General features: G+C 35.8%; 1 protein-coding gene and 1 long non-coding RNA gene across 3 annotated transcripts in view; both read left to right on the forward strand.

The window, feature by feature from the left end:
* CCNI (cyclin I) overlaps window positions 1-27,623 on the forward strand; it is a 35,485-nt gene that overhangs the window by 1,540 nt on the left and 6,322 nt on the right. The window contains exons 2-6 of one of the 2 annotated variants that reach the window (XM_027058820.2): window positions 8,002-8,158; window positions 21,904-22,032; window positions 24,996-25,070; window positions 25,224-25,364; window positions 25,642-25,872. In XM_027058820.2, the coding sequence (XP_026914621.1) occupies window positions 8,045-8,158; window positions 21,904-22,032; window positions 24,996-25,070; window positions 25,224-25,364; window positions 25,642-25,872 (690 nt within the window). In that variant the 5' untranslated portion in view covers window positions 8,002-8,044. The remainder of the gene's footprint in view (window positions 1-8,001; window positions 8,159-21,903; window positions 22,033-24,995; window positions 25,071-25,223; window positions 25,365-25,641; window positions 25,873-27,623) is intronic. The other variant, XM_027058825.2, reaches the window with a different exon arrangement.
* Window positions 8,166-15,011, forward strand: LOC128314528 (uncharacterized). Its single transcript, XR_008296271.1, has 2 exons — window positions 8,166-10,580; window positions 10,621-15,011. It is a non-coding gene; the product is annotated as an uncharacterized LOC128314528 (long non-coding RNA).

Genomic DNA, 27,623 nt, shown 5'->3' on the forward strand with positions numbered 1-27,623 from the left:
GAAAAATGCATTTGTTGAAAACATTAACGATAGGATTATCTGCTTCTGCTTTTTCCACGTGATTTGTGGTAGATGAGATAGAAGGTAGTGGACAAATAGATGAAGAATGAACAGGGTTTAGATTTGCAGATTTGGAACCAGAAATATGGGAGATTCTGAACTTCTGGACTGGGATAAATTTCTTACTACTGATGTAGAGCAGACTAGTTAGAATCAGCATGTGTGGGGAAGGCACGGTAGCGATGATTTGCAGCGACCGATAACTGGGTTTAAGCGACAGTGTGACTCCTAGTAGGTTAGAATGGAGCTCTACGAAGGTTTTTGGTGAAGCCTGGAAGCTGAGAGCGTGTACACGTTTTATTCCGATTGTAAAATACTTTAAAAACGAAAGGTACCTTTACGTTTCTTCATCTTTAAAAATGGGTGTAATAATAATACCAACTTTGTTAGGTTGTATAAGGATTAAATGAGTTCAGATGGTGTAATACTTTGAACAATACCTGGCTGAGTCGTAAGCACTGATTGCTTTTACTTATTCAGAACTTAAGCATAAGCTATTTATTAGGCATAGTGCTAAACTCTGGAGTGTTTGCTATCAAAGAACTCAGGGTTAGTAGGAGAGACAGGTCTATCACAGAGCAGATAAATTCAAAAGTAGGATTATGTCCAAGTACAGATGTGAGAAGGCAGGGTACTATTTACAGACCTGTGCAAATGACAGCTCCGTAGAAAGGGAAGTGCCAGCTAGAGAAGGACATTTCAGGTTGAAAGACCAGTGTGTGGAAAGGCATGGAGCTAGGGAAGCAAACAGCAGGCTGTTTTGGAATTACAAGTACCTGCAGTTCATTATTAGGTTAGGAACATAAAGTCAAGATGGTCTCATTAAAATCCCTCTTTTTAGAATAGGAACTTAGTTCCAGAAGTCAGCATCAGTACAGAATTATTTTAATGGAGTTGGTGTTATGGTGACAATAAATATAAGAATTCTGTATTAATAAAGTTTCTGTTGTTTATCCAGCCCTGTGCAGCACGTTTTCTTAGAAGAGCAGGAGGCTCTGTATGTAGATTTGTAATTTAGTTTATACTGTACAGTAGGCATTTTATAAACTATTCACTCATACATTAAGTTATTTGATAAACATGGAGAAAGAAGCAGCAGTGGTAATTGAAAGAATGGCAGGAGAAATGTGAAACTACTGTAAAGTTAGAAGTGTATGGAATATGCCAACCAAAACAGTCTTTTTGTTTCTTAGTTCCTAGAGACTTCTAGCTGTCTGAGCATTCAAAGTTTTGGATGTAACTAATGGCATAAAATAATAAGATATATATAACCATAAAGTTCTAGTATTTCAAACAGTAAAATTATATTTTAAGTGTTTGTATTTTATTCTTTTAAAAAAAATTTTTTTTAATGTTTATTTTTGAGAAGGAGAGAGCATAAGTGAGGGGCAGGGAGAGAGGGAGACACAGAATCCGAAGCAGGCTCCATCCAGGCTCTGAGCTGTCAGCACCGACGGGACATGGGGCTTGAACCCATGAGCAGTGAGATCATGACCTGAGCCGAAGTTGGACGCTCAACGACCTAAGCCATCCAGGCGCCCCTGTATTTTATTCTTCAGCAGGTTTCATTATTCATCTAACTTAATCTATTTTACACATCAGAAAACAAACTTGTGCATTATCAGAGAAACAAAACTCAAGTTAATGTTTTCTTCACTGTACCATTATTTGTCTTACTAGAATCTTAAGGAATCTAAAAGGTGTCCTGGTAATATAAATACTTCCATAACTTGTCTTCTGTGGGGGGGGGGGGGGGGGAGGGAGGTTTTCCAACATTCTTAACTTGAGAGTAATTTCAAAAAGAAATCCTATTCCTAGATTCATCTATCATTAATGTATCACCCCACTTGTTTTATCATTTATCCTCTCTTTCTTTGTCGCATATATATGTTGCATGCATTATGGCCCTTTACTCCTAAGTATTTTACTGTGTATTTCCCAAAAAATAGGAATATTCTCTTATAGAATTGCAGTAAAGTTATCATTAGTAAGTTTAACATTGATAACATTTTTAAAAAATCTTTTTAAAATGTTTACTTTTTGAGAGGAGAGAGCATGAGGAGCAGAGAGACAGAATCCAAATAGGGTCCAGGCTCTGAGCTGTCAGCACAGAGCCTGGCATGGGGCTAAACTCCCAACCGTGAGATCATGACCTGAGCTCAACCCGACTGAGCCACCCAGGTGACCTTAACATTGATAACATCTACTTTAATTTGTCTGTTCCCATTATGTCAGTTGGCCCAGTAATGACTTTTAGCAGTTTATCTTCCCAGTACAGGATTGAGTCTACGGTCAGATATTGAACTTCCATTTTTCTGTAGCCTCTGATCTGGAATATTTCTGCAAGTGTCCTCCATGCTTTTTTCTTTCACTTGGATTATTTATGTCTTATTTTTGAAAGATAAAGGAAGTTTTAACTCTTTATTTTTTGTTACATTCCCCTAGTGTGAGCAAAGAATGGTTCCTTTATTTACTCATTTTCATATGGTGTATTACATAAATTGATTTCCTGAATGTTAAAGCAACTTTGCATTCCTGGGCTAAATCCCACTTCATTACGGTGTATAGTCTTTTTTTTTTTTTTTTTTTTTTTGCTAGTATTTTGTTAAGGAATTCCACATCTGCATTTAGAAGAGATGTTCATGGGGCACCTGGATGGCTCAGTCGCTTAGACGTCTGACTTCGACTCAGGTCATGATCTCATGGTTCATGGGTTCGAGCCCTGCGTTGGGCTCTGTGCTGATAGCTCAGAGCCTGGAGCCTGCTTCGAATTCTGTGTCTCCCTCTCTCTGTGCCCCTCCCCTGCTTGCTCTCTGCCTGTCTCTCTCTCTCAAAAATAAATGAAAATTAAAAATTAAAAAAAGAATAGATGTTCATCAATAGTTTTCTAGTGCTGTTGTCTTTGCTTCACTGGCCTCATAAAGTAAGTTGAGAAATGCTCTTTACTTTTTGGAGGAGTTTGTGAAGAATTTTTAAAATTTTTCTGCAGATGTTTGGTAGAATTCACTAGTGAAGCCACTTGGGCATAGGCTTTTCTTTGACAATTGTTTGTTTATTGAATCAGTTTCTTGTATGGCTGTTCAGCTTTTTCTGTTTCTTTTGAAGTCCGTTTTGATAATCTGTGGTTCTAGGTGCTTGTCCATTTCATGCAAATTGTCCAATTTATTTGCAAACAATTCATAAAATTTCTTTATAATACCTTTTATTTCTACAGCATAGGTGGTAATGTCTTCTCTTTATTCCTGATTTTAGTACTTTAACCTTTCTGTTTTTTCTTGGTTGGTGTAGCTAAAGGTTTGCCAATTTTGTTGATCTTTTCAAAGAACCAACTTTTGGTTTCATTGATTTTTCTCTATTTCTCTATTCCTTCATTAATTTCTGCTCATATTTTTTCTGATTTGCTTTTGGTATAGTTTGCTCCACTTGCACCCTATAAGTTTTGGCATATTAGGTTTTCTTTTTCATTAATCTTGAAGTATTTTCTAATTTCCCTCATGACTTCTTCTTTGACCCAGATTCCTTTGTTTTAAAAACAGTTGTTAAATTGTTTTTAAACAATTGGAAAATAGTTTCTCAAAAATACCCAAAAAACAGAAACTACCCTATGACCCAGCAATTGCACTGCCAGGTATTTATCCAAAGGATACAAAAATGCTGATTTGAAGGGGCACATGCACCCCAATGTTTATAGCAGTACTATCAACAAAGTATGGAAAGAGCCGAATTGTTTGAAATTGTTAAATTTCAAATCTAAATATTTGAAAGTCTTACTTAGAATCTTAACTGTAGAAGATTGAAGAACAGGAATCTCTTGAATCTGATGTTACTCTTCTTTACATGATTTGATGCTGTGCATGCATCTCTGTCCCCTATTCATCTGATTTAAAAGTAATTTTCAAAGCAAACATTTTGAGGGAAGAGTAATCACAGGGGCAGCTAGCCATTGGAGAATGTTGAGAAAGTTGGGGGATCCTGGTGAGCCACCCTGTTGGGTATAGCTAATAGAATGAAACAGGTAACTTTCGACAAGAGTTAATTTTGTACTAAAATGGTAATGAAGAAGCCTTAGAACCAATGAAGTTTAATCTCCAACTAATATAGGTGTTTTTTTCTAAGTATCTCTTAACAGATGGTCATCTAGCTTATACTCCATTTCCAAGGTTAATATTTATATCTGCTTCAGATGAAATTATAGTGACTTTGTTCATCTAATTTTAGAGAATCTGGGAAAACTACCAAGGCAACAAAATTGGAATCTCAGAACACCTCAGCATAATGTAACAATAGTTAGAATCTAATAAGGTGACTCTCCTTCAAGATGATTTTTTAAAAAGAAAGAGTATATTTATGGTCCTGAACAAGGTCCCGTCTACCTTCAAAAAAAGGGCACCAAAACTGCACGCACAATGGAGTGGGGCAGGTGAAGAGAATTTGCCTGAGTGTACCTTAGTAAGTCTTAAGAGTTTTAGTTGACCATAAATTCTATCTGAATTGATAGTGTGATGCAGACTCCAAAAAAATAGCTAATGATCTTAGACTGTATCAATACTGAAACTGGTGCTAATTTAGAAGAAGAAAAATCATGTCATGTGAGGAAACCTTGAACAGTTTTACAGCTATGAAAAAGATGAGTTGGTGGGCATGGTAGCCGCTTTCAAACATTTGAAGGATTGGCTTCTGAAAGATTAGATTTGGGTTTGTTTGGTTTGCTTCTTGGTGGTTTTTGTTTTTTGCCCCAAGGATTGAAACCAGCCTTTGGTTGAGTCCCAGTTTTATCAGGGTTCTATGAGTGATAAAAAGATAATATTGGTAGGTATCATTTCATTATCCTATTGTTATATTATTTCATAGGAGGTATAGTGGGAAGGGATAGAACCTGGTACTGGCACAAAAACAGACACGTGGATCAATGGAACAGAATACAGAACCCAGAAATGGAACCACAAATGTGTGGCCAACTAATCTTTGACAACGCAGGAAAGAATATCCAATGGAAAAAAAAGACAGCAAGTGTTGTTGGGAAAACTGGACAGTAATGTGCAGAAGAATGACCACTTTCTTACACTGTACACGAAATAAAGTCAAAATGTATGAAAGGCCTAAATGTAAGACAAGAAACCATCAAAATTCTAGAGGAGGACACAGGTAATAACCTCTTTGACTTCACTGTGACAACTTCTTACTAGACATGTCTCAGAGGCAAGGAAAACAAAAGCAAAAATGAACCATTGGGACCTCATCAAGATAAAAAGCTGCACAGTGAAAAAAACAACAAAACTAAGAGGCAGCCTACAGAATGGGAGATGATATTTGCAAATGACTATTGGATAAAGGGTTAGTATCCAAAACCTAGGAATAATTTACCAAACTCAACACCCAAAAAACAAATAATCTAGTGAAGAAATGGGCAGAAGACATGAACAGACACTTTTTCAAAGAAGACATCCAGGTGACTAACGGACACATGAAAAGATGCTCAACCTCACTTCGTCATCAGGGAAATACAAATCAAAACCACAATGAGATACCACCTCACACCTGTCAAAATGGCTAAAATGAACAACTCTGGAAATAACATGTTGACGAGGATGCAGAGAAAGGGGAACACTTTTGCACTGTTGGTGGGAATGCATACTGGTGCAGACACTCTGGAAAATAGTTTCTCAAAAATACCCAAAAAACAGAAACTACCCTATGACCCAGCAATTGCACTGCCAGGTATTTATCCAAAGGATACAAAAATGCTGATTTGAAGGGGCACATGCACCCCAATGTTTATAGCAGTACTATCAACAAAGTATGGAAAGAGCCCAAATGTCCATCAACTGATGAATGGATAAAGAAGATGTGGTATATATATATACAACAGAATATTACTCGGCAGTTAAAAAAAAAAAAAATGGAATCTTGCCATTTGCAACAGTGTGGATGGAACTAGAGTGTATTATGCTAAGCAAAATAAGAGAAAGACAAATAAGATTTCACTCCTATGTGGAATTTAAGAAATGAAACATGAAAATAGGAGAAGGGAAGGAAAAGTAAGAAAAACAGGGAGGCAAACCACAAGAGACTCCTAATTACAGAGAATAAACTGAGGGTTGCTGGAGGGGAGTTGATTGGGGGGATGGGCTAAATGGGTGATGGACATTAACGAGGGCATTTTTAGGGATGAGCACTGGGTGTTATATGTAAGTGATGAGTCACTTAATTTTCTTAAAACCATTACTATGCTGTAAACTAACTTGGATTTAAATTAGAGGAAAGAGTACCTGGAGTTGAGGATAAGGGTGGCATGGAAATTGAATAAGTTTATTTGTTTTAAAAAAATTTTAATTTTATTTAAAACAAATTTTCATGTCCATTCTAGGCATTTAAATTTTTTTTTAATCCCATAAATTTGAAGCGCATACATAATATACACAGTTGAAAAATGAAATAGTTATATGAGGTTTATAATGAAGAACCGCAGTCTCCTGCTTCTGGACATTCTCACCCTTTTCTCACTTTCTTGAGGTGAATCTCTGAGCACTTATCTGTTTCTCTTGTTATTTAAGATATTTTCAAATAACTTGCCCTACTGTTTTTTGATATTTCAGTTTTAGGTATTAATAGTTTTCCTACTGTGACATGTAAAGGGGTGGCTCTCGTTTTACCTTGTAATACCTCTCATCTTCTCAGTGCAGTTTTATCCGTTTGATAAAGTCCCTATTTAGTATATTCATTATTATTGTTATTTACATGTCGATATTATTACGTTTGCCTTCTTGCATAATCTTTTTCTGATGTTAATTACCCTTTCATTTCCTTAGCTCTTATCAAATCTAGTTGAGTCTTGCCACATTTTAGCTTCTCAATCCAATTTTCTTTTTATTTTGAGAGAGACAAAAGGACAGAGTGTGAGTGGGGGAAGGGCAGAGAGAGAGAATCCCAAGTAGGCTCTGTGCTGTCAGCACTTGGGGTGGGGTTGGGGGGGTGGGGTTGTGCTTGATCTAACAAACCTTGAGATAGTGACCTGAGCTGAAATCAAGTCAGATACTTAACCAGCTGAGCCCACGTAGGCACCCCTCAATCCAATTTTCTAAGCATGGTTGTATATCTCAGTCTCTAGTTTCTTTTTCTTTTCTTTCTTTATTTTATTCTATTATTTTTTTTAAAAAAACTTAAAGACCTTTCTCCTGGACTTTCAGTTGCACTGCACTGATCTGGACTGTTGCTCTTTAGACTTGCTCATTTTAGGGTGCCCGTCACTTTATTGTTGAGTTTTCTAGATGATCACTCTCTAGTAGAACTTTCTGCAGTGATACAGATGTTCCTTTTCTGCACTATCTGATGCAGTATCCACAAACTACATGTGGCTATTGAGCATTTGAAATGGGGCAGTAGTGACTGAGGAATTATATTTTAACTTCATTTAATTCTAATATGAATAGTTCTGTGTTTAGTTAGTGGACACTGTATTGGAAGCACAAATAAAGACGATTTCATACTGATTATATGGGAATGAGTGGGATATAATGCTATGGATTTCATTTTTTTTTAATGAAAGAAAAGGTTAGTAACCTTTATCTGATTAGATTTTTAAGAGGAATATTTGGGATAACTACTTCTAAGAATTACTAGTATGAAAATCTAATGACTTAAAATTTGTTGGCACAATTTGAGATGTAATAATATATTTTCTTCAGAGTCTATAGGTTCTATCAATTATATGTCCATGTTTTTATTGTCTTTACTACTGGGTTTCATATTAAAAGTGAATATGTTTAGGTAACATAATTATTGTAACATTTTAATGTATTTTAAAGACCTATGAAATCCTATACTGCCTTGTAACATTCTTATTTTGTTTTATGAATTGCTTAATAAGAACAACAGATTTGTACAATGCTACATGTACTCTATAATTAAAGAAAAAGCATTGTTTTATATTTGATTTTATAGGTAGCTACATCAAGCTGGGAGGCAGGCAGATCCAAAGGATATCATGAAGTTTCCAGGGCCTTTGGAAAACCAGAGATTGTCTTTCCTGTTGGAAAAGGCAATCTCTAGGGAAGCCCAGATGTGGAAGGTGAATGTGCCGAAAATGCCTACCAATCAGGTAATGATTTTTCTCTTCACTCTAGATAGATGACTTAGAAATAAGTGTACTACTCTCATATAGTGGTGTCTTGACACTGCATGGGAGAAATACATACTATTAAAGGATATGCTCTATTTTTTATTTAAGAAACTTCTTGTTTCATTCTGAAACAAGAATGAACTTTTTGTTAGCTTGTGTTATCTGAGTTACAGCTTTAAGAAGATACATTTGTTCTCTTTCACTATAGCCCAGTGCTAACACCAATAAGCCTTCTTTATTTCTAGGTATATAGTTAGCTATGGAAGCCGAAATTATCTTTAGTACACAAAAATTGTTCTTTCTTTCTTGAATATTTATAAGGGGTTCAAGTAAGCTACTAAGATAATGCCAATGTTGGATGCTTCTAGAGAGATAGGCTTCTTACCACTCAATTACTATTAGCCATATGCCTTTTCTTTTAGAAATGTTTATGCTTCTAACATATAATCCTATTAATGTTTTTTTTTAACAAATATTCAGTTTATGCACTTCCAAAGCTTATTGTATAAGCTCTTTTTTATCCCTAGTATCTTGCATTGTGCTTGGGATAAAGAACAGTGGCCAAGAAATTTTTGATCTGTGTAGGTAAATGAATAGCAAATATCTCAGTTCCTCCTTTGTTGGTTTAGGTTAACCTTTGTTTGTAGGTTTTTGAAATCTAAATGCATCTTCTAATTCTAACCTATTTCTGTCATTCTTTGTCACAAGCTGATGAAAAATGTTTTGCATTTATTGTTAATTTGTCATTTAGCAGATTGAAATTAGTTAACTGGAGTGTGTTACCATATTTAATCCTTTGCAATAGGTAATAGTCCCTTTGCTCAAGACTTTATAAATTATTTTTAACGTTTATTTATTTTTGAGACAGAGAGAGACAGAGCATGAATGGGGGAGGGTCAGAGAGAGAGGGAGACACAGAATCCAAAGGAGACTCCAGGCTGTGAGCTGTCAGCACAGAGCCTGATGCAGGGCTCGAACTCACGGACTATGAGATTCATGACCTAAGCCGAAATCGGACGCTTAACCGACTGAGCCACCCAGGCGCCCCAGGACTCAAGACTTTAATAAGTAGTAGAGTTATAATTTGAACCTGAGGTAGTTCTCTTCCCGTTATACTTTGTTTTCAGTTTTTACTTTTATGTACTTGTGTGATTTTTAATTTTTTTATTACTTTTTTTTTAAAGTTTATTTATTTTGAGAGAGAGCAAAAGAGTGCAAGCTGGGAAGGGGAAGAGAGAGGGAGAGACAGAATCCCAAGCAGGCTCTGCGCCATCAGCACAGAGTCCGATGTGGGGCTCAATCCCACGAAACATGAGATCATGACCTGAGCTGAGATCAAGAGTCGGACTCTTAACCAACTGAGCCACCTAGGCACCCCATCTTGTGTGATTTTTTTAGATTACTTGGGAATTCAGTCATTCAGTAAATGTTCATTAAGTAACTGTTACATTCTGAGCACTTCTAAGCATTGAAGATACATCAGTGAGAAAACTGAAATTCCTGTCCTTATGTTCTGACATTCTGGTATGCCTCAAAGCTTAAATACACCTGGCTTTAGAACCATTTCTTTCTTCCTTCTTCTGCTATCTCCTTGAGTCAGCATGTAACCAACAATAATATTCTTTTACAACATAGTCTTTAAAGGTGATACTCTACCAAGATTATAGTATATTGCTATGTTATCACTTAACCTGGCCTATTTCTATAGGTGACTTAGTAAATACTACTGAGGTAATACCAGAGAATAGAACAGTATTAAACTTCTAAGAGGAAATACTTAAGGATTTGCTTTTAGTAACATCAAGTAGAAGCCAAAGTTAATTCTCAAATGTGGATGGGCTTGTTCTGATGGAGATAGGGAATAAGGTAGGGATAAGAGGAAAGAGCTGTAAGGGCTGGAGCCACTTTCCATAGTAACCCCCCAAGACACTTCTGTATTCTAGTTCTAATTTTTTTATTTTCTTCTATCACTCTTCATGGACTGGCTTTTTTACTTCTCTTTCCACGATTACTTCTAATCATGTTTTCCCTTCTTGATTTCTTGGAGAAAAGAAACAGTCTTGTTGTTAAGCCATATACATACTTTGTCCAACTTTTCTAATGTTTTTTTAAGTGCTGGTAAAAATGGAAAAATAAAATATTTTAATTTTCTGCTTTGCGTCTTTCCTTCAGTTTCCTTATGTTTCTTTCTCTACCTAAACTCTACCTCTGGATCACTCTCTTACAGTTCTCTTTTAATCTGCAGCTCGTATCCCCAAGTTTAGAACAGAGTGGTCACACAAGAATGTTATACACCTATCACTCCCTGTGTGTGTGCTTCTACAGCACTTTTTATGTCCCTTATAGCACACAATATTATTTCCTAATGATGTGATTGTGAGTTCCTTTGGGCTAGGGTTGTGTTATTTTATTTACTGGCATATAATAGACATATAATATAGTAGTAAACATTTACTGGCATATAATATAGTAGTAAACATCTTTTAAATGAACATTATCATTTCTTTGTAATTATTTCAGGTTAGAGAAGTTCTTTTACATAATAGTACGTTCAATTACACGATAATTTTGTTATATGAATTTGGGGGAAAAATTGAAGACTGGTCAAAGTGACATGCACTTTCAGATATTCTTTATTTTGCTAAAGTGCTTTTGATATGCAAAGACAAAACTATGCTTGAAGCTGTTACTATAAAGATGGTTTTCATTAGAAGTTTGAAACTCTAAGGAATCTTCAAAGGCCATATAATTATGTAGCTTCCAATACATGATCTCGAGCCACTGGGCTTCTGAGTGTATCAGAGTCACCCAGGAGATGTCTTACAGAGATTCTAGGCCTCACTCAGACTTCTTGGGCTGTGGTGGCAATTATGGAAATATGTATTTTAAAAAGCTTTATAGTTTTATTAACATGAATTAGATTTGGGAATCACTGATTTACTCTAACCACACAGTAGAAAAGTTCTCCTTCTAACATCTCTGGTAAGTGATCCTCTGTTTTGGATATTTTATTCATTCTACTATGGAAAAACTATAAATTATTGTCAAGTTTTTCCTAAATTGAACCTGAAAACTCCTTCTTTCTAGTGGCCACTTACTGGTTCTAGTTTTGTCCACTGGAGCAATACAGAATAAATTTCCTTGTTTTAAGTGGTAGCCCTTTATCTATTCAAAAATGTGTTAAGCCCAAAAAGTCATCTCTTTTCCTTCCTTCCTTCCTTCTTTCTTTCTTTCTTTCTTTCTTTCTTTCTTTCTTTCTTTCTTTCTTTCTTTCTTTCTTTCTTTCTTTCTTTCTTTCTTTCAAGTTAGTTAACATACAGTGTGGTCTTGGTTTTAGGAGTAGAACCCAGCGACTCGTCTCTTACATATGACACCCAGTTCTCATCACTAAAAGTGCCCTCCTTAGTGCCCATCACCCATTTAACCTATTCCTCTACCCACCTCCCCTCCAGCGACCCTTAGTTCTCTGTATTTAAGAGTCTCTTACGGTTTGTCTCCCTGTTTTTATCTTATTTTTGCTTCCCTTCCCTTATGTTCATCTGTTGTGTTTCTTAAATTCCACATAGGAGTGAAATCATATATTTGTCTTTCTCTGACTGACTTATTTTGCTTAGCATAATACTTGCTAGTTGCATTCACATTGTTGCAAATGGCAAGATTTCATTTTTTTAATTGCGAGTAATATTTCATTGTATGTATATATGTACACACACCCCACATCTTCTTTATCCATTCATTAGTTAATGGACATTTGGGCTCTTTCCATACTTTGTTGATAGTGCTGCTATAAACATTAGAGTGCATGTGCCCCTTCAAATCAGCATTTTTGTATCTTTCGGATAAATACCTAGTAGTGCAATTGCTGGGTCGTAGGGTAGGTCTGTTTTTAATTTTTTGAGGAACCTCCATACTGTTCTCCATAGTGGCTGCACCAGTTTGCGTTCCAAATAGCAGTGCAAAAATGTTCCTCTTTCTCTGCATTCTTGCCAACATCTGTTGTTTCCGGAGTTGTTCATTTTAGCCATTCTGACAGGTGTGAGGTGGTATCTCATTGTGGTTTTGGTTTGTATTTCCCTGATGACGAGTGAGGCTGAGCATCTTTTCATGTGTCTGTTAGTCATCTGGATGTCTTCTTTGAAAAAGTGTCTGTTCATGTCTTCTGCCCATTTCTGCACTAGATTATTTGTTTTTTGGGTGTTGAGTTTGGTAAATTCTTTCTAGATTTTGGATACTAACCCTTTATCCAATAGTCATTTGCAAATATCTTCTCCCATTCTGTAGGCTGCCTCTTAGTTTTGTTGATTGTTTCCTTCACTGTGCGACATCTCTCTTGTTTTTTAACCATTTTTTGATTAAGATTTCTCTCGTACCACCCCATGGTTTCTTTTTCAAGATCTACTCTTTTTGGTGTGTTTAAGTTGTGATCTTTCAGTTGTAGTTAATAATAAGCAATGAAGTGAAACTATTACTTTATCTTGGTTTGATAATTTCATTAAAGCAGCCTAAATTTTGTTTAGTTTAGTTTTGGCAGCAGTGTCATGTTGGCTTATTGAACTTGTTTTTAAAGCTGCCTTTTTTTTTTAAACATTTTTTTTAAATGTTTATTTATATTTGAGAGAGAAAGACAGAGGGTGAGAGGGGGGAGGGGCAGAGAGAGAGGGAGACCGAATCCGAAGTAGGCTCCAGGTTCTGAGCTGTCAGCACAAAGCCCAATGCAGGGCTCGAACTCACAAGCAGTGAGATCATGACCTGAGCCGAAGTCGGACGCTTAACCAACTGAGCCACCCCGGTGCCCCTCCCTCTCTTTAAATACTGCATTGCCTTAGTTATTATAGCATTATAATAAGTGTTTGGTGGCATAAACTTTGTGTTTTTCTCAAGATTGTGTTGGCTATTCTTAGCCCTTTGCTCTTTGAATATATTTTAAAATGCACTGGTCAATTAAAAAGTTTGGGGAGTCAGTTACTGAATCTGTCAGTTTGGGGAGAATTCTTTGTAATATGAGTCTTCCATTTCATGAACATAGACTATCTCTCCATGTTCTTTAAAGTTGGTCCTCTGGGGCACCTGGGTGGCTCAGTCCGTAAAGCATCTGACTTCGGCTCAGGGCATGGTCTCACGGTTCATGAGTTTGAGCCCCTTGTCAGGCTGTGTGCTGACAACTCAGAGCCTGGAGCCTGCTTCAGATTCTGTCTCTCTCTCTCTCTCTCTAGCCCCACTTCCTCTGCTTGCGCTCTGTCTCTCAAAACTGAATAAATGTTAAAAAAAAAAAAAAATTAAAGTTGGTCCTAAGTTTCTTTTAATAATGGTTCGTAGTTTAGGTTTATTTCTAGATATTTGAGTCTTGGTGAGGCTATTACAAATGGTATTTTAGATTTTTTATTTTTTTAATATGCTGTTTCTGTACACGTATATGGAAATAAAATAGCTTTTTATATATTGATTATACTAAATTAGCTTACAGACTGATTTGTATTTTTTTTATTTAAAAAAATTTTAATGTTTATTAGTTTTGAGAGAGAGCTAGAGAGTGTGAGCTGGGGAGGGGCAGAGAGAGAGCGAGAGACACAGAATCCGAAGCAGGTTCCAGGCCTCCAGCTGTCAGCACAGAGGCCAAGGTGGGCTTTGAACTCACAAACCGTGAGATCATGACCTGAGCCAAAGTCAGACACTTAAGCAACTGAGCCACCCAGGCATCCCAGACTCATTTGTATTTTTGTATATTATACATAGACATGTTTACTGTAAATAATCATGGTTTTGTTTCTTCCTATCCAGTTCTTAATACTTTTTATTTATTTTTCTTGTTTTATGGAATTAGCTAGGGCCTCCAGAATCCCACTGAATATAAGTAGCAAGTATCTTTGTCTCAGTTTTAGTTTGAGGGGAAAGTTTTGAGTATTTCACCATTATGTATAATATTTGTTATATATTCTTTAGGTCATCTTGATCAGATTAGGAAGATTATCTCCCTTAATTTGTCAAGAGATTTTTTTCTAAATAGGTGTTAAGGTTTTTTACATCATTGGATTTTGTTAAGTTTGCTTAGGAATATTGCATTTATGTTCATGGGTAAGATTGGTTTGTAATGCCTTTTGTCAGGTTTTCATAATAAAGTATGCTGGCTTTGTAAAGTGAATTGGGAAATGTTCCTGCTTTTTTTAAAAAAAAAATGCTCTCTCTCAATTTGTTTAGGTCGGTGTTATTTCTTTCTTAAAGGTTGGCAGGTTCCACTGGGGGCCTAGAGATTTATTTGTGGGAAAGTATTAAATAATTCAATTTCTTTGATAAATGTGAGACTAATCAGGTCTTCATTTAAATCTTATTTTAGTTTTGTAAATTGTGTTTTTCAAGGAATTCATTTATTTCATTTAAATTGTCAAATTATTTGTGTAAAGTTGTTTAATATCATGTTTCTTTTTTTTTTAAAGGTGGAGAGAGTGCACACATGAGCAGGGGAGGGGGAGAGAGAGAGAGAGAGAGAGAGAGAGAGAGAGAATTGTAAGCAGGCTCCATGCCCAGCACAGAGCCCCCACATGTGAGTTGATCTCACAACCATGAGATCACGACCTGAGTGTAAATCAAGAGTCAGACGCTCAACCAGCTGAGCCACCCAGGCAGCCCTATAATATCTTTTTAACACTGAAAAAGTTCATAATGATGTTCTTTTTTCATTTACTTAGTGATTTGTGCTTTTTTTTTGATTAGTGTTTCTAGAGATCTGTGGATTAGTCTCTTAGTTCTGTTGATATTCCCTGTTGTACATTTGCTTTTTTTTTTTTTTTTTTAAGTAGGCTTCCCACCCAGCACAGAACCCAGTGTGGGGCTTGAACTCAAGACTGTGGCATCCAGACCTGAGCTGAGGTCGAGTTGGATGCCTGAGCCACCCAGGCACCCCACACATGTGTTTTCTTTTTAAGTTTTGCTCTTTTTTTCATTTCTTGCTTCTGTTACCTTTGTGTAATTTGCTGTTCTTTATCTTGAAGTAGATGCTTAAAAAATTGATTCTTCTATTTTAAGATACACATTTAAAATTAAGGTTTCCTCGAAGTGTAGTTGTTCAACCATGTCTCATTTGCCTCATGGGGTTCTTAATTTCAGTTACTATATTTTTTAGTTCTAGAATTTCCTTTTGGATTTTTTTATAGGTATCATTTTTCTAGTGAAATTCTTCATTTTTTCATCTATTTTCCTGCTTTTCCTCTATTTTCTTGTATGTTAAGTCCTTTTTTCCTTTTTTTAAAAATGTTTATTTATTTATTTTGAAAGAGAGCACGAGCAGGGGAGGGGCAGAGAGAGAGGAAGAGAGAGAATCCCAAGCAGATGCTCTGCACTGTCAGCACAGAGCCTGATGTGGGGCCCTATCCCATGAACCACGAGATTATGCCCTGAACTGAAACCAAGAGTTGGATGTTCAGCTGACTGAGCCACCCACGTGTCCCTTAAGTCCTTTTCTGATAATTCAAAGATCTAGGTCTTTTTGTTGTTATCCCTTTTTTCTCTTGGTTTTTGGTCACTTCGTTCTTTTATCATACCTCCTTAATTTTTCTTAATTAAGTTTTTAATTTTAATTCCAGTATTGTTAACATACAGTGTTATATTAGAGTCCAGATGTACAATATAGTGATTCAGTGTATCTATTCCTTACTCAGTGCTCATTAAGATAAGTGTATTCTTAATCCCTTTCACCTATTTCACCCATTTCCCCCCCACCATCCTCCCCTCTGGCAACCATCAACTTGTTGTCTGTAGTAGAGTCTATTTCTTGGTTTGTGTGTCTCTCTCTTTTTCTCCCCTTTTGTTCGTTTGTTCCATTTCTTAAATTCCACATATGAGTGAAATCATATGGTATTTGCCTTTCTCTGACTGACTTTGCTTAGCATTATACTATATAGCATACCCAATAATTTTTAATTGGATGCTGAACATTATGAAAAATTGTAAAGGCTCTAGATGTTTTCTTGTTACAGAAGGGTTCAGTCTTTTTTTGGTGGGCAAACTGAGTAGGAGATGAATCACTTTAACCCAGTCAGAGATGGTGCTGATTGAAGTCTGGGCAGCAGTTGGGTATGGCTTCATCTGCCTCTGGTTTGCCCCCCTCCTAGAGTGTAACCAAGAATTCCACCTGAGAACTTGGGAGGTTGCTGAAGGGTGCTGAACTCATTCTTCCTTTTCAGAGGCTTTTGCTTAGCTTCTTACATCTCTATCCTTCCCAACTTCAGAATTTCATTCAAGGGATTCCTGGGTGGCTCAGTTAAGAGTCCTGTTTTTGGTTTCTGCTCAGGTCACGATCTCATGGTTCATGAGTTCAGGTCCATGTCAGGCTCTGCACTATTAGTGCAGAGCCTGCTTGGGATTCTTTCTCCCTCTGTTGCCTATCCCCCATGTGCTCTCTAGTTCTCTCAAAATAAATAAATAATAAAATTTAATTTCAAAATTAAGGGGGAAATCAACTGAGTGTCACATTTAGTTCTCTGACCCTCCCTGTCCCTCTAGGTTCTTGCCTCTAGGTTCTTGGCTCCTCAAGTCTCCATATTTTGTCTCTAGCCCTATAAAAGCCTCAAAAGCTCTGTAGGTTTCCTTGCCCATACTCAGTCTTTTGGCATACTCACAGGAGGGGCAGATGCCCTGAAGGAAAACTACTATAGAATATTGATTCCTCTCGTTTAAGGTTTCCCCATATTCAAAAGTGAATAGAGCACTCCTGTGAAAACTTTTGTAAGCTGAAATGTTGTAAAGTGAAGAAACAATTACCATTAACTTATCAGGGAAATTTTTTGAGTGTTCCTAAACCATCTCTTTGGCTTTTCTGATACCTTAAGAGACATCTTGCTAACAGATGGACAAAGTAACTCAAGATAGTACTGATGCTCACAGACAATGTTCAAGGCCATGGTGGCTTGATGCTGAGATACTGAGTGTAGTTCTGGGGAAAGGAGATTGGCAGTACCGATCTGCTGCTCTGGGTGTGCCATCACCATCTCCTTAACATCTTGTTGCAAAACAAGTGCTGAATGCTGTGTTTACTTTTTGCCTTTTTTCGTAAAAGTGAAAATTCTCTTCAGAGTTTTTCATGTACTAATGTAGATTTTCAGTAAACGCTAAGTGACATAACATGGACTTTTGAAATTTGAGGGTACCTGTACCTCACATCCAGGATCTTAGATCTGCAAAGCCTGGTGGTCCTAGAAGATCTGATGACTTCAAAACAGGTGGTGGTGGTGGTGGTTAATAGCTTTTCTAGTTCTCCGCTGGACTGTAGGTTATTACCTAATCTGTCATAGCGAAAAGCAGAAATGTAACTTTTCTTAATGTTGAACTTTAGAGATGTGACAGGAGAGGCTGTGGGAGGAGAGGAGAGTACTTTGCTCAACTAGAGTTACTAGGAAAAGTGTAGTGAGGAGTGACCATTGAAATAGCTCTTCAAGGATAAATAATAGGACAGGTAAAAGAGAAGGGGTGTGTTCCAACCAGAGGGAACAGTATGAACAGAGGAGCAGTGATATAATAAAATAGCATGGCAGAAGCAAGGAAGGACTATAAATATACAAGTGCTATCCTTACAGTATGAATTTTAAGGCAGAAAGAGATGGAAGGTGAGTGAGGCTGGAGAGGTAGATCATAGGGATTTGTATGCCATGCCTGGGGGATTGTACTTAATCTTTTAGGTAATGGTGAGCCTTTTAGAGTTTAAAGCTGGGGAGGGTTTGTATTTTAATGATCAGAATGTAACATGTGAAATATAAAGCCCTATGTTTTACCAGGTTGAATCAATGCATTATAAATTCTCTTGAGGATTGGTTGTTAACCAATGAACTGAACTCTCTTAACCCTATTTGAGGAATCCACGGAAAAGAAAACATCCCTTGATCAAGAAGTACTATCTGCGGTGGGCAGGCGGTTCTGCTTTCCTTTCTTCCTTCTGTCCTTCCTTCTGAATGGGATTACTTAGGCACAGAACTTAATTTTTCTAAAGCTATCCTAATAATATTACTGTTTCATAAGTATATGCTTGAATCGATTTGAAACAAAAGTGATGTTAGTATGACTTCCCTAAGAGTGAGTCTTAAACTGTTACCTTTTGTGAGTTTTTTGTTGTAGTTGTTATTTTTGTTAATTTTGACTAGTGATATTAATACTAGCCATGCAGGAATGCTTTCTTGGCTCTGTTCCCAAATTTTAATATAAGATGTAAAGTCTAAATATCCTGTTATGATCTCTTTTATAACTAGTTGTATTATACTTGGTTTAAAAATTATATGTAATATTTTGTAAATTTTTTCTGGCATCACTAGAGCATCAGGTATTTTTAGAAGTGGAAAGAACAAAACTAGTATTTTAAGTGCCTTTTGCATTCTGTTTCTACATTTAGTTTTATAGCTACGATATGAAATCTATATAACCATGTTCCCTATGTTACATACTCTTATAGCACATTATGTTCATCTTTTGTGCCACTTCTTACAGTTATATGTTTGTGTTATCTGTTTAATGTCAAAAATACCAAATAAACACACTATGTAATATAATTTATGAGTTAGGGATCTTTTTCTCCTCTATCCCCATTGTGTAGATGTCTGAGCTGAAGGTGGAATTAATGGTGTCTTTGTTCTTTGTTCTTTCACCTCCCTAAAACCTCCCCAGTTCCATCAGATTCTGTCACCATCTGTTTCTCCTTGCATGCATGTATTTCCATGTCATTGATTTGTTTGGATGGCTTAACATTACTTTTCTGTTTTGGCATTTTATTTTTTTTAATTTTTTTCAACGTTTTTTATTTATTTTTGGGACAGAGAGAGACAGAGTATGAACGGGGGAGGGGCAGAGAGAGAGGGAGACACAGAATCAGAAACAGGCTCCAGGCTCCGAGCCATCAGCCCAGAGCCCGACGTGGGGCTTGGACTCACGGACTGCGAGATCGTGACCTGGCTGAAGTCGGACGCTTAACCGACTGCGCCACCCAGGCGCCCCATGGCATTTTAGATAAAAGCTCATCTTGGTAGGAATTTAATTTCTCTTGAATGCTTAAGTCTCTCCATATACAAGTATCGTGACTGCCTTCATTTGGCTCTCAGGGAGCCCCTAGACCGGAACTAGTTCTTAAAGTAGCACCTGAGGACTCTGTGGAAAATGATATATTATAACCAGTGACTATGCTAACTGCTTTTTGACTCAGGGCCTAGCTGTCAGTCTGTGTCTGCTTCCTCTCACCTTTCTCAAGAAGCTACAGCTCCAGATGATAATGTTTTGCCACCCTTTTGAGACTCTTTGAGAGAGAATTGAAGCTCCTGGTTCTAATAGCCTAACTCCAGTTTCCTCTGTCATGTTGGACAATAGTCTGTGCAGGATATAAATTCCCTTGCTACTCTATGCACCCAGAACCTGTCAAGCCCATAGCTTCAGTTTCATGAACTGCCTTATGTTTCTTTTTGATCAGTGGCATTATACCACTGATTCTCAGAGTATCTGTTTCTAGCAGTCTTTTTCACCCACCTTGATTTAATTTGTAAGTCAGAAGAGCTTAACAATAGGTTATTTCCTCTGCGTTAACATCATTCCTATGCTTCAGAGTAAAGTTCTCAGGCTTAAAAAAACAGCTCTTTTCCGAGCCTTTAAAATGATCATATTGTTTCCTCACTTTTAAGATGCAAGAAGCTTTCATTCTGCCTCCACCCAGGACCAAGTGCCCTTCCAGTATGCTCCCTTATTGCCTCGTACATACCTCTCTTTTACGCTAATCATAGTTGATTGATATTTTCTTAAGTTTGCCTCACCATGAGACTTTAAGTTTCAGAGTTTAAATAGGAAGTTTTTTTATTCATCATTGTGTTCCCAGGACCTGTCATATCATAGACACTAAATATTTATTAATATGAACTGAATTAAATGTTTTGATTGTCAGATGTTTTCAGATTATTGGTCATAGTTTCAACACCAGTTTGGTGGTGAGATGTTAACATGAGAGGTTGTAAACCATTTTTATCTCATTTTCTTGTCCATATTTCTTGTGTAGTATTCTAGGGTCATTCTTTATTAACAAAAGGAGTTGACCAGAAGGTAGATATGGCAGTTAATCTTCTAAAATACCAGTTAAAACTGGGTTTAGAGTTAGATGTAAAAATGATAATAAGTGTGATTAGTTGGTTTGACCCACACTAAGAAACACTTTACTATGTTGTGCCAAAGTGAAAAGTGACAGAGAAGTTGGAAAAAAAAATGAGAAATTGGCTAGCCAGTTCAATGGCAGAGATTTTAATGAGCACCAAGTCATGTATTTCTCACAAGACTAAAGAAAGCCAGGAGGAGGGAGAGAGAGAAATTCCAACTTAAACTTGGAGGAGATAAAGTTGTTAAGATATACAGCCCTCCATGTTTTTAAAAAAAAAATTTTTTTTTAATGTTTATTTATTATTGAGAGACAGAGAGAGACAGAGCATGAGCATAGGAGGGGCAGACAGAGGAGGAGACACAGAATCCAAAGCAGGCAGGCTCCAGGCTCTGAGCTGTTACCACAGAGCCCGAAATGGGGCTCAAATTCACAAACTGCCAAGATCATGACCTGAGCCAAAGTCAGACGCTGAACTGACTCAGCCACCCAGGCACCCCAGCCCTCCATGTTTTAATAGCTCTTAATGTATCTTTCTGTGCTATAAGAATTAATTTCATAAAATTGACCCAGAGTAATCAGGAAAAAGGTTTAAGCTATGACCTCTCTACTTTCTAAGGAATTAGATAAATAATATATTTTAAAAGCTTTCCATCTAAAATGGTTATGATTATAAAGATTGCAGTGCTTTATAATTTGGGTTAAGGATTAAACCTTTACTTGTCTGGAACCCTCACTTACTAAAAATACTTTTTTCCACTAATCACAGTCATTTCTGTACTTTGTTGTGTTTACCTGGCAGAAGTAGTACTTACAGATCTATTTCGTTTATTATAAGTATTAGGTTTTATTTATTTTTTTTGTGGGGCCTGAAAAACTCAAGGGTAAAGTTATCTAAATAATAATTACTTTAAAGTGTATACCATCTAAAAATTAAGCCTATAAAGCAGTTTAAAATAATATATAGGAAGCATTAACATTATATGTTTGTATAGTAATATCTCCATTGGTAAATTAGTTCAGGTGATTTTCTCTTCAGTATTCTTCTGTGATCTTTAAATTTGTAATTCATTTGTTGTCACTGGTATCTTTCATTTATTCTTGTTGATTTTAGTTTTAATTTTAATGGGCTATTATCCTATTACCATATTCCATTTGTATTTCCTAAGATGGTTTAATGGCTATTTGCTGCCTTAGAAAGAAATTCCCTGTATTTTCTTATTCTCTAGAATTGGGAAACTTAATTCCAAAGTTACTATCAGTTGATAATAGTGATACCTAAACTTTTAAAGTCTTATATATTCCCTGAACACCTTAGATTAATTGAAGTATAAGTATATGGTGAAATGACATAATGAAGATTATTTAATAAAGAAAAAGAGACTGGTGGATATTGATAATAAATGCTATGATCAGTAAATAACATTTTATCTTCATTCATCTCAAGCTTGATAGATGTTGAGTAAAGTTAACATTTTTAACATCTAAATGTATTCCATTGCATTTGCTAACCTTTTATAAGAGAGAATTCATTCTTGATGGTAACTTGGAACTTCACTTGTTCTCTCTCTCTCTCTTTTTTTTTTTTTCTCTTTCTCTTTTACTTGTTCCCTTATAGAATGTTTCTCCATCCCAGAGAGATGAAGTGATTCAGTGGCTGGCCAAACTCAAGTACCAATTCAACCTTTACCCAGAAACATTTGCTTTGGCTAGCAGTCTTTTGGACAGGTTTTTAGCTACTGTAAAGGTAAATATTTTAGGATACAGTTAAACACAACCTCTTGTTTGAGGGTTTATATGCTAAACCAGGGCAATTAGTAAACATTCTGGAAAGTGAAAAAGATTGGAAAACCTTCCTGGAAATGGTATATATGCCTATTAAGACATGATGTTTTTTGCCATTGCTTTAAATTTTTGGAAATATTTCTAATTGTATTCTGTAATTTTCTTTTTGCTACAAGTATTCATAACTTATACTTAACCTGTGAAATTTTTGATTCCCTGATTTTAAATACCGTATATCAGCAGAACGTTGTCTTTTAACACATTGGTGTACTAGAAGTGGACAGTGAACTAGACTAGAAAAGTATAAGCCTATTGCACATTTTTTTCTTTATTTATTGAATATCCATATTGTGTAGTGTTTTGAAAATATATAAATTCGTTCTAGAGGCATACTTTTGGAGTATAACAAGATGAACAACGTAAAATAAGTTTGTTATATTTTTGTTGAATGACAGCATACAAAAATACATAAAGAAATTTATATTGTCCCTGTTGGTGTAATATATCATTGGCTATATTATGTGAAATTTGTCATAGTAGGCCCTCAATTGATTTAAATCAGAAATACAGCATTCATTTAATGGCAAGGCATGAAAAAGTAGAAGAGTAAATCATTTGTTGTCATTTGTATGCCTAGGAATATGTAAGCTGAGGGAACTACGAATTCAGTGTCGGGGATGCTGTACTCTTTGTTATAAAAAATAGAAGCCAGTGGAAGAATTTGGATGGCCACTCAGTTACCTTTTCATAAAGTTTCACACTTGTACTCTTAAGAGACTTAAAGAATTTTTAATTATAATGATACTAATTGCCTGAAATGTAGGTAATCTGAGATGTCTACTTTTATCTCTGTATCAAGTCCCCCCCTCACATTCCCCCTACTATAGCTAACCTCCCTTACAGAGAAAGATAGTGTCCTTTCTTGATTTTTATGTTCTTCACAAATTATTAATAACCTTATTGTAGCTTCTGTCACAGAAAATGTTCTTACCTTATTATTGAACATTTTAAACAAATTTGGGGGAGTTTCTGGATCAGTGAGAGAATGTTGCCAAGTATAATGTCATTATTTTCATGTTTCTTATTTAATGGGTCCTGTCATGTTATTAGCATAAGATTCTCTTAGATGGTTAATCTGTGTTGAAATATGTATTCATGTTTTAAATAAAAGCAGACCATACAAGGCTGCAGCAATGAATGGAGCCTCAATCCTAGCTGTGCAGAAGAAAATGCTACGTAGCTCTTGAAAAGTATGGACCCTGATGGGGCACCTGGCTGGCTCAGTTGGAAGAGTGTGCAGCTCTTGATCTTGGGGTTATGAGTTTGAGCCCTACTTTGGGTGTAGAGATTACTTAAATAAACTTAAATTTTTTAAACAAGTATGAACCCTGAGCCCTATTTAGCTTCTGAATCTGAATCTCTAGTTGGTGATATCTGGATGTCTGTATTTAAAGAAACAAAACAAACTGCACAGATGATTCTGATGTACATCCAGGAATGAGAACTACTGTTTCTTTAAAAAAAAAAAAATCACACTTGCTATTGGGATTCTTTTTATTATAAAATTTATTGGTGCCCTTGATTTAAGGGTTGCATTACCTAACCTAAAGTTGTTAACTATTGGGCTCTTCTTTGTAGTGAACTCTGATTACCTCAAGGATTTGGTCTGTTGTATACTTGGGGAGATAAGGGAGCCTGGAAAATGGTCTTAGCTACAAGATCTGCCTTCACTTCCTATATCGCTTGTGTGATGTCCCTTAACTGCTGAGACATAATAGACATGACAATATTTTTGGAAGTGCTTTCTAAATCATAATATTCTGATTAATATTAATGATTATCTGAAAATGTTGATAGTTTTGAACCAGCTGTTATTTTTCATGTAGGCAGAGGACTAGAAGGTTCTAGACAGTATGCCACTTTAAGGCAGTGGTCACTGGCGTGTTTATTAAATAAGTTAATCAAAGCTGCATCAGGTTACCTGAAGATTTCCATAATTTCACAGGAATGTAATATTTGAGTATAAAATAAATGTCAAAACAGGGCTTATTTATGTTACATAACTTCTATGTCATTCAGTATAATTGGACTTGTCCTGGTTATTTGAAACTGTATTCTGATGCTGGGTTGGCAAACTCTTATACTACCAGTAAGATAGAAAGTAGGCCTACCTTGTCATAGATCAGGAAAACAGGCAAATTCAAGCCCTCCTATGTGTGTTAAACCCTTTAGAAAGATTTCCCCCCTACTAATTGATTCTGTATGTATTTAGGAACCTTTCTTATGGAACTTGAATATATGTATATGTATATATATATGATGCATATACATATGAATATATGAATATGTATATATGTATATATACATACACACACACAATACACACTTTTTTTTGTGGACACTTAATTAGAAAATTTCTATTCATCTGCCAACCTATAATTTTTAAAGCATTTGGAATGTGTTTATAGTCTTTTTTTTATATTCTTTCGGTTTAATTCTCCTAACGTCTAGTAGTTAATATTACTGACATGACAGGTAAAGAGAGTAAGATTAAAATTAGCTCAAAAAATACACACATGTACAAAGAGTTAATTTTTGGAACTTTATTAAATAAAAAATTGTCTTCTAAAATTAAATTCTTTTTTGCTGGATAGAAATTTAACTTTAACTAGCATTGGTTGAATTTCTAGCAATGTAGTATAGTATTTTCATAGAATATAATATGGCTAGGGTTGTGAAGTTAAAAAAGTTGGTCCTGGTCTTAGAAAACAATGGGTGGGAATCAGATTAATTATTCCTAGAATTTTGTGCATACTGTCTCACCTGTATATCTAGTTTTGTTTGTTTGGTTTTTTTTTTTAACAAACTCTTACAACTTTTTGAAAAATCACTGAAGTTGCTTTTTTCTCCTCTTCAAAATTTTAGGCCCACCCAAAATACTTGAGTTGTATTGCAATCAGCTGTTTTTTCCTAGCTGCCAAGACTGTTGAGGAGGATGAGGTAAATATTTTCCTTTAAAGATTAGTTATGTCTTTTTCTTGAAAATTTCTCTCCATTTATTAGCTTGCTTTCTATTTATCTGAACAAAAATAGAAAATTAGCTTATTTTTTTCTGTCCTCTTGCCCTGCCGTGTTCCTCTTTGCTTTTGACAGAGAATTCCAGTATTAAAGGTGTTGGCAAGAGACAGTTTCTGTGGATGTTCTTCATCTGAAATTCTGAGGATGGAGAGAATTATTCTGGATAAGTTGAATTGGGATCTTCACACAGCTACGCCATTGGATTTTCTTCACATTGTAAGTATACCTGATTCTCTCAGATTTTTATTTGAATATGTAGTCTTGTTTTAGTAACCTAGAAAGTAGATTGCCCACTCATTTTTTTGTTGTTGTTGTGATTTTTAGGAAAAGAAAAAGTATAGATAACCAAGGAAAACTGGGAAATTAACATATATGTCAAATTACATGAAACTAAAACTACAGACTTAAGAAATTGAGTAATACCTGAGGTTATATCAGTTTCTGTGCATAATTTACCTAAAACTAGTATGATGTTCTTACGATTTCTTTTCAGTTCCATGCCATTGCAGTGTCAGCTAGGCCTCAGTTACTTTTCAGTTTGCCCAAACTGAGCCCATCTCAACATTTGGCAGTCCTTACCAAGCAACTCCTTCATTGTATGGCCTGCAACCAACTTCTGCAATTCAAAGGATCCATGCTTGCTCTGGCCATGGTTAGTTTGGAAATGGAGAAACTTATTCCTGATTGGCTTCCTCTTACAATTGAACTGCTTCAGAAAGCACAGGTAGGTGCCAGTCAAATTAAGTGTTCATTTTAAGTTCATCTCTCATTGGGATACGTAGGGTTGCTAGATGACTATAAAACTAAGAGACATTTCTAATCTTATAATGGCAAACTGCTTTTAAGAGGAGACAAGAGTAAAGTAATACACACTTCAAACTTACGGGCTAGGTGAACTTTCTTCTCTTGTAAAGCTTAGTCTTTTTTTTGCTCTTTTCAACCCTTCTAAGTTACTTAAATTTTTAAGAATCTTGACAAATTAATAAGAATCTCTATAATATATTGTCCTTTAGTTTTGTACGAAGAACCTTCTTAGCTATATTTGTAGGTTTCACCATAGTACTTCTATACTTTGCTTATTTTGTAAAAATCAAAAACATAAATGGCAAGAAGTTTGCTTTTTAGACAAGCAAATAATTGACTAGAAAGTGAAGTATTTGTACTAGACTTTGTCAAGTAGAAGCTAACTTTCTGAAAGAGGTTTTGTCCTGGTAGTTCCTATTATTGCCTAAAATCAGTCAATCACTTCCATCTGCAAATTGGTATAAAATTTTACAGGCCAGTTAAATTTTTTGTCAACTATCTATATAAAATGTAAGAGTTTTAATGGAGAAAATTCTCAAATGGATAGTTAGTAATGGTACTATATGTTAGCAAATGCTTTGAATAATCTTATGTCACCCAATAGAATGTAAAGTTTAGATCTGCAAACCATACTCCTCTGCCAACTGAGTCCATAAAAGACTTATGAATTCACTTTCCCTTTATATGTCCTTATTTATTCTTATTTGGTAGTAGTTATTCTGATATATTTTATTGGATTTTATTTAGAGAAGAGACTTAAATTCTGAGCTAAAGTAATTATATTTTATAATAAAAAAACTAGTCTTAGCAAAGAGCTTCAGTTATTGAACTAATAAAACTTAGAATACTATTAAAGAAAAATGAGAATAATACTTGAATTTGACGTTTTGTAAGATGCTTATAATTGATGTCATAGATATGAACTGTAAAAGTTAGCAGACATAGAAATACCTCAGTGCTACCTCTTAGCTCTGAAAATTTTAGGCCCTAGTCTGTGAGCAGAGAAGGATTGAGGGTCTTTTCATAAACGGTTGGTGATCAACACAGTATATTAGCTAGAGGCCCATTCCTCTTTTGTTTTGTTTAGTTTTTAGCATGGGTCAGCTTGTTCTATATCCCTGGGATAGATAGGCATATGATGTTAGTTAGAAACACCGGCTGTTTCTCCTTTACAGGAGAGAAATTTTTTTTTCTTCAATTTTTTTTTTTTTTTTTTTTAACGTTTGTTTATTTTTGAGAGAGAGAGAGAGACAGAGACAGAGCGTGAGCAGGGGAGGGACAGAGAGAGAGGGAGACACAGAATCTGCAGCAGGCTCCAGGCCCTGAGCTGTTTGTCAGCACAGAGCCCGACATGGGGCTCGAACCATGAACTTATGAGATTGTGACTTGAGCTGAAGTCGGACGCTTAACCGATTGAGCCACCCAGGCACCCTGAGATAAGTTCTTCTAGCGTACCTTAGATTGTTATAATTGAAAAGTATTTCTTTCCATTGAAATGAATGCTATAGTGAAAGTAGATTCTAGGAGATAGTTGATATTTAGTGAGAATTTTTAGAAACTATCACAAATCATAGAATAGTGTGGTATAGGAAATTTACTTTGCTTATCTATTGTATTGGAAAGTGAAGTTGAATGTTAGTCATTTACATTAGACTATGGAAGTGGGGTATG

Source organism: Acinonyx jubatus, chromosome B1 (genome assembly GCF_027475565.1).
Source record: "Acinonyx jubatus isolate Ajub_Pintada_27869175 chromosome B1, VMU_Ajub_asm_v1.0, whole genome shotgun sequence".
NCBI lineage: Eukaryota > Metazoa > Chordata > Mammalia > Carnivora > Felidae > Acinonyx > Acinonyx jubatus.